Source organism: Nannobrachium achirus (assembly GCF_963921795.1).
Source record: "Nannobrachium achirus genome assembly, chromosome: 13".
NCBI classification, from domain to species: Eukaryota; Metazoa; Chordata; class Actinopteri; order Myctophiformes; family Myctophidae; genus Nannobrachium; species Nannobrachium achirus.
In genome coordinates this window covers 25,899,011-25,905,209 of record NC_137833.1, presented here as the reverse complement: position 1 = coordinate 25,905,209, position 6,199 = coordinate 25,899,011, and the positions used below count along the sequence as shown (strand labels likewise).

General features: G+C 43.6%; 1 protein-coding gene across 2 annotated transcripts; it reads right to left on the bottom strand.

Moving 5' to 3' along the window:
* Window positions 1-1,359: 1,359 nt before the first annotated feature.
* Window positions 1,360-5,317, bottom strand: otx1 (orthodenticle homeobox 1; the record flags this gene model as incomplete). 2 transcript variants are annotated; one of them, XM_080740275.1, is made up of 3 exons in its annotated part: window positions 1,360-2,145; window positions 4,228-4,379; window positions 5,194-5,317. In XM_080740275.1, the coding sequence occupies 3 exons, from the start codon at window positions 5,315-5,317 to the stop codon at window positions 1,360-1,362; spliced, it is 1,062 nt and encodes a 353-aa protein (XP_080596401.1). The 2 variants fall into 2 exon arrangements, with proteins under 2 accessions (XP_080596401.1, XP_080596402.1); XM_080740276.1 differs by having other exon boundaries at window positions 5,221-5,317.
* Between the last annotated feature and the right edge of the window lie 882 nt (window positions 5,318-6,199).

The following is a 6,199-nucleotide window of genomic DNA, read 5'->3' as shown; positions in this document are numbered from 1 at the left end:
CTTTAACTATGGAAAATGAGTTAACTGATCTTTATTGGGTGAACATGTATGTAAGGGTGGTCGCCTTAAAAGATACATTCAACATTTCACTGTCATTTTGGAATTATAAATCCACATTCCCTCAAAAACGTGACTCCAAACATTAAGCCAAGTGCTGCTGTCAAAATATGTCCCAATCAGGAGTGACAATGCCCAAGTGAGGAAGTCTGTGAAATAGGATCAGAAGAAAATGAAACCTGAATGACTATCCAGTATTATTATTTTTTGCCTCTATATTTTAGATTCAAGTTTTCACCCCGTGACATTTCAAATAGTCAAAAAGTAATTTGAGGAAAAAGGATGTGTATAAAATGGAACTTCATGGCCAATTCGTTCTCTTTGGAATATTTGGAAAGATTTTACATACAGCATTTTTTTCTCTTTTCTTTCTTTCAAAGTTAATAAACAATTTTCAAATCCAGAAACACCAACTAAACGCGGTCACTGTAACTGACCCAAATAACATATTTACATATTTCAGCCCCTCGAACGTAGCTGACTAAAACAAATCTCTTTTTGTTTCCTAAAATAACAAACCTTTCGAGAAATAAAAACTATACACAATTTTTGATGATTGGATCTTGGTCGGAGGTAATAAGAGCGCAGTGCAGTCAGCTCCCGTGGAACAGCTGTTCGTTCTACCTTTCCAGAAGAAGTCCTGTCCACTGCTAGAGAGTCAGGACGCTGGTGGTGGTCATGAGGAGGTTTTGGTCCAAACAACATTTTCATCTTGTGACTCATTTCACGGTGGTGGGAGGAGGAGACATCCAAATAACCACTTAAACCCCATTACGTCCCTCAGGGATCTATACTAGTGTCTCTTCATGTCTTCTGTAATTGGGGGTAAAGCTTTCGCAGAACGTTGGCCGATCGACAAGCTCACAACGCGACGCGAAGTGAGCTGGTCGATCAGCTATTATCAGGGAAAACTTTCCCCGCAATACACGGATACTGGGGTTTAAGTGGTTAAAACAAATTCTTCATTCTTGGTCAAATCTTAGTGGCCCACTGCTGAACATTTTTTTCTTTCTCTTTCTTCCTGGGAACTGTAGGGACGGTTTTCTATTTTGTCTATTTTTCAGTATTTTACTTTTTTCTTTTAAGAAGGGAGTTGACAAATGTCCAATTGTTGAGCGTTCCTGCAGCCATTTCATTACTTTTAAGGGTTCATAAAGTTTTTTTTTCCCTTCTCGTCTTTAAAAGAGAGAAAGAGAAAAAAACAAACAATCAATACACTAATCAAGAAAAAGAAATGGAAGTGGAGACTGGAGCTTGGAGAAAAAGTTGTGGGGAGAAGGAAACAAAAACTAAAAACAACAATCACAAGACTTGGAACCTCCAGGAGGCCTGGTCTTTGTAGTCCAAGCAGTCTGTGGCGTTGAAGTTGAGCTTCCAAGAGGAAGCAGCAGTCTGCTCTTTGTAATCCAGGCAGTCGGAGGAGTTGAACGCCAGGCCGGAGCCCCCGTAGGCCTGCGCGTGCGGGTGGTGGTGGTGATGGTGGGGGTGGTGGGGGGCGGAGGACTGGCTGATGTGGTGGTGGTGCGGGTGCCCCGACATGGAGGAGGCGGCCATGGGGCTGAGCTGGTGCGGGTGGTGGTGGGAGTGCATGGGTGCCAGGTACGAGCCACAGTCCACCCCGCTGAAGTAGGACCCGGAGGGGGCCGGGTAGCCCTGGCCGTAGCCCGCCGTCTGGTTGTAGGACATGGGGTAGGAGGAGGCGGCCGCGGACGCCGAGCCCGAGACGGAGCGCTGCATGCAGGACGCGTTGGCGCCCGGAGGGCCCGGCTCGGGCAGCGGGGCCGGGGCCGAGGCTGGCGCGTTGCCGGGGGAGATGGCGGGACTCCAGATGGAGGAGACGGTGCTGATGGAGGTAGAGGTGCTGCTGAGGGCGGAGGGGCCTGTGTGGTTGATGATGGAGGACGAGGAGGAGGAGGAGGAAGAGGAGCCGGCGCTGGACACGGCGGGAGGGGTGAACTGTCCGCTGCTCTCCGAGCCCGTGCTCTCCCTCGCCGGGGACGACTTCTTCTTGGCCGGCCGAGCTTTGGTGCTGCTGCTGCCGCTCTGCTGCTGCTGGCGACACTTGGCCCTCCGGTTCTTGAACCACACCTGTGAAAACACACACGCCAAACACACACACAGTATAAAGTTAATGGGATAGAATGGAACGAAGAGGTCGAGACAATAGAAACTTTGAGGACCTTTGGCTTCAGCATTACATTGAGCATTTTATAATTGCCAAATCATGCATGCCAAACCTCAGGTATAGCCTACGTTGTGTGCGTGTGTGTGTGTGTGTGTGTGTGTGTGTGTGTGTGTGTGTGTGTGTGTGTGTGTGTGTGTGTGTGTGTGTGTGTGTGTGTGTGTGTGTGTGTGTGTGTGTGTGAGAGAGAGAGAGTGCGTGTGATTGGGGGAAGGGGGGCGTGTTGGACTTTGGGAGTACATTATGAAGAGAAAATTGTGGGTTATTATCCATCAAGGTTCATTTCCACCCTTGGCCCCTTGGCTTGGACCAGCCAAAGGGGGTCTAATTTCATACCTGGTAGACAGAGCTAAGATAACAGGCTATTGGGTTTCCTCACACAGTGAGGGGTAACTTTAGAGCTCAGAGAGCCTGAGATCATGTAGAGCGTTTTGTTTCACACATGCATTCTGAGAATAACTCAAGTTGTGTGTGTGTGTGTGTGTGTGTGTGTGTGTGTGTGTGTGTGTGTGTGTGTGTGTGTGTGTGTGTGTGTGTGTGTGTGTGTGAGAGAGAGAGACTGAGAGAGAGAGAGAGAGAGAGAGAGAGAGTGAGAGAGGGCTTGCCTTGGCTTTTCCCCCTAATGCCTTCTCAAGAAGGAGTGCTTGTTTGGCGTGGTTCTCGTACTACAGTATGTGAGACTTGCGAGTTGTTTACGCATGCAGCACTATAGCTGTGTGTCCTATAGTTTTTGGGTCATGTTAATGTTTGGTTACATTAATAAATAACATTATGGAGGTACGAGTTAATCAAGATTCAGCTGAAAACCCCCCAAAATTCAACAAACTGACATATATCTTTGTAAAAAATAAAAATAAAAGAGTGTGTGTGTGTGTGTGTGTGTGTGTGTGTGTGTGTGTGTGTGTGTGTGTGTGTGTGTGTGTGTGTGTGTGTGTGTGTGTACAGTATATAGGGATCATCTCATATCTAAGTTGATTCTGAAGGTATACGTTTGAAATATTTAAGCAATATGGCAGGGTGTTTCTGTAGACAATGATAGAATAGCCTAAACAGAATGAGAAGTTCTAAATAAATATGAATCATTTGCCAAGGCACGGGATCTGATGTAGACAGAACACGCCATTTAAATCTATATGTAACAGTTGTTTCACTGTGATGTCTGTCCCAGGGCATGTGACGTCACTGGCGCCACGATGAGAGTTAATTTTAGGTCAATAGGTAAACTGGCATAACTGCTGGGTTCTGATTGGCTGAGTGATGCCAACGCCAACTTTTGATTGAAGTCAAACAACTTCTGTGGGAGGCTGGGAGGCCGTGTGTGTGTGTGTGTGTGTGTGTGTGTGTGTGTGTGTGTGTGTGTGTGTGTGTGTGTGTGTGTGTGTGTGTGTGTGTGTGCGCGCGCGCGCGTGCGGGGGCATCAGTCTCATTATGGCTGGGCATAACTCCTCTATTCATCTAAACACAAAACCTGCTGTATAAAGTAACTAAATACATTTACTTAAGTACCGTGCAATTATTAGTTTTTTTACTTTACTTGAGTATTTCCAATTTTTTGTACTTACTTTTATTCCACTGCATTTGAGGAAAATATTGTACTTTTACTCCACTACAATTATATGAAAACTTTAGTTACTAGTTAGTTTGTAGATTTTGATTATTATTACAAAACATTAACCACTTCAGCCATATATATTTCAGCCATTTGAAAATAGCAGATCTACAAGCTCACAATGCGTTTTCAAAATATTTTTTACACGTTTTGAACTTGTGAAATGGGACATTCTGTACAATTCTGAGTACTTTTACTTTTGGTACATCAGGTACATTTTCATACCAATACTTTTGTACTTTTACTCAAGTACATTTTTAATTCCAGACTTTTAGTTCTAATAGAGTATTTCTATATTACAGTATTGATAGTTTGATACTTCTACTTAAATAAAAAATGCTCATCGGTAACATGAAAATGAATGGTTGCATTGTTTTACCTGCACCCTGGACTCGGGCAGGTTGATCTTCAGTGCGACCTCCTCCCGCATGAAGATATCCGGGTAGCGCGTCTTGGAGAACAGGCTCTCCAGGATGTCCAGCTGAGTGCGCGTGAACGTGGTCCGCTCTCTGCGCTGTTTTCTCGGCGTCGCTATACAACAAAAGTTCACGTCAATTAATTAAATATTTCATATCACAAGATATTTTTTTGTAACATTTGATGATGAAAAAACTAAAACATTCATATAAAGTCAAATAGGTTGACTTGGCTATGCATATTTTAAAGCCCCTTTTACTTAGGCTACTTATTTATTTATTTTAGTTTTAACTCACCACCAGACGCCCGCTAAACGAATCTCTCAGTAAATTTGCAGAACCACTCCAACTCTGAGACAAATGGATCCAAACCCGTTTGTCACAATTTAAATAAAACTCAACACAGTGTAGGTATAGCACTGGTTCTCAAAGTGGGGTCCTTGAGGGTGTTCCAGGGGGTCCCCAGCTAAATTATATTTAGGAACCAAATGGACGCTTATGTAACTCAGAGTGTACAATATATACATACAAAAAGAATGTAGGTTACACTCTCCTAGTTAAATTATTTTCAATATAAATTGGGGTCTCAGAGATAGAAATACCATGGGGGTCCGTCTAATACATGTCAAACTGGGGGTCCTTGAAATTAAAATGTTTGGGAATCACTGTAAAAATCTTCTCATGGCATATCTTTTCAAATGGGGGTCCGCGGGATAATACGTGTCAATTTGGGGGTCCTTGACATGGAAAAAGTTTGAGAACCACCACTATATCAACCATTGCCCAGAGGCTGCAGTCAGCTCGTTAGGCCTATATACGGTATACAAAGTGAAGTCCCGGCGATAGGTTCGTTTATCCAATAGGCCTATAAAAGGTTCCATTTCCATGCGGAGAGGGGTCCCGGTGCCCGGGGCAATGTGTGGACCCACCGGGGGGTAGATGGAGATCAGCCGTACCTGGGTATCCCACGGACGGGTGCAGCAGGTCCATGGCAGCGCCGCTGAGCCCCAGGCCGTTCATGCCGTAGGGGGGCTGTTTGAGGTATGACATCATGCTACAGGCAGTCACCGGTCCCCCCAGATCTTGCCAATAGTTTGATTTCCCCCGATGTTGCAGCTTGCCGGGAGAGGGGACCCACGGTCACTGTCTCTATGGGGGGGAAATAGATGTGTAAGAATAATAGTTGAAATACTTTTTTTTGTTTTTGTTTGTTTTCAATTTCTCTAGAAAGTTGAACTCGTGTGAAACGTGGGGAGCGGAAAAACATATAGGGGTAATTATCAGAGGAGCAGCGGGCTAGATTAAATATGCTCTTTAGTCTATAGCCTAAAGTGTGCAAATATTAAAACGAATAACAAAAAATCAAAACTATGCAATTGACACACGTGTTATCAACTAAGCTGCTAAAACACAACGCAGGTGCCGGCCATCTGACAAAGCTTTGTCGGGTTTCATTGTTTGAGGCGCATTAATTGGCTGCAGTTCATAGGAATTTTAATTAGTTTTTTTTTAATGAAAAGTTGTTAATCAATATACAAACTCACTTCCTCCACTTAAAATGATATTATAGGATACACAAATAGCTAGAGCAATCACATTTGTCCAATATAAGTATGGACGTATATGCTTAATGCGTTTAATTATAAATATGTTGAATTCATTTTTTAATTTGTACAAATAAATGAAATAGCCTGCCCAAATAATAAAATAAAATAGGCCTAATATGGTACAACAAAAGCAAAATTGTCATCGGCCATTATCATTAACTATTGCACACGTTCCTCGCATCCTTTTCATTCTTAGAAAGAAACAAAAAGTTAAGTAAAACCCTAAAATATAAACATGTCTCTGTGGCACCTTAATGGGGGTCTACATTGACACATACACAAGTCTCTAACTCTGACAGTATACAATTGGAACCAAATGAACCCTAAC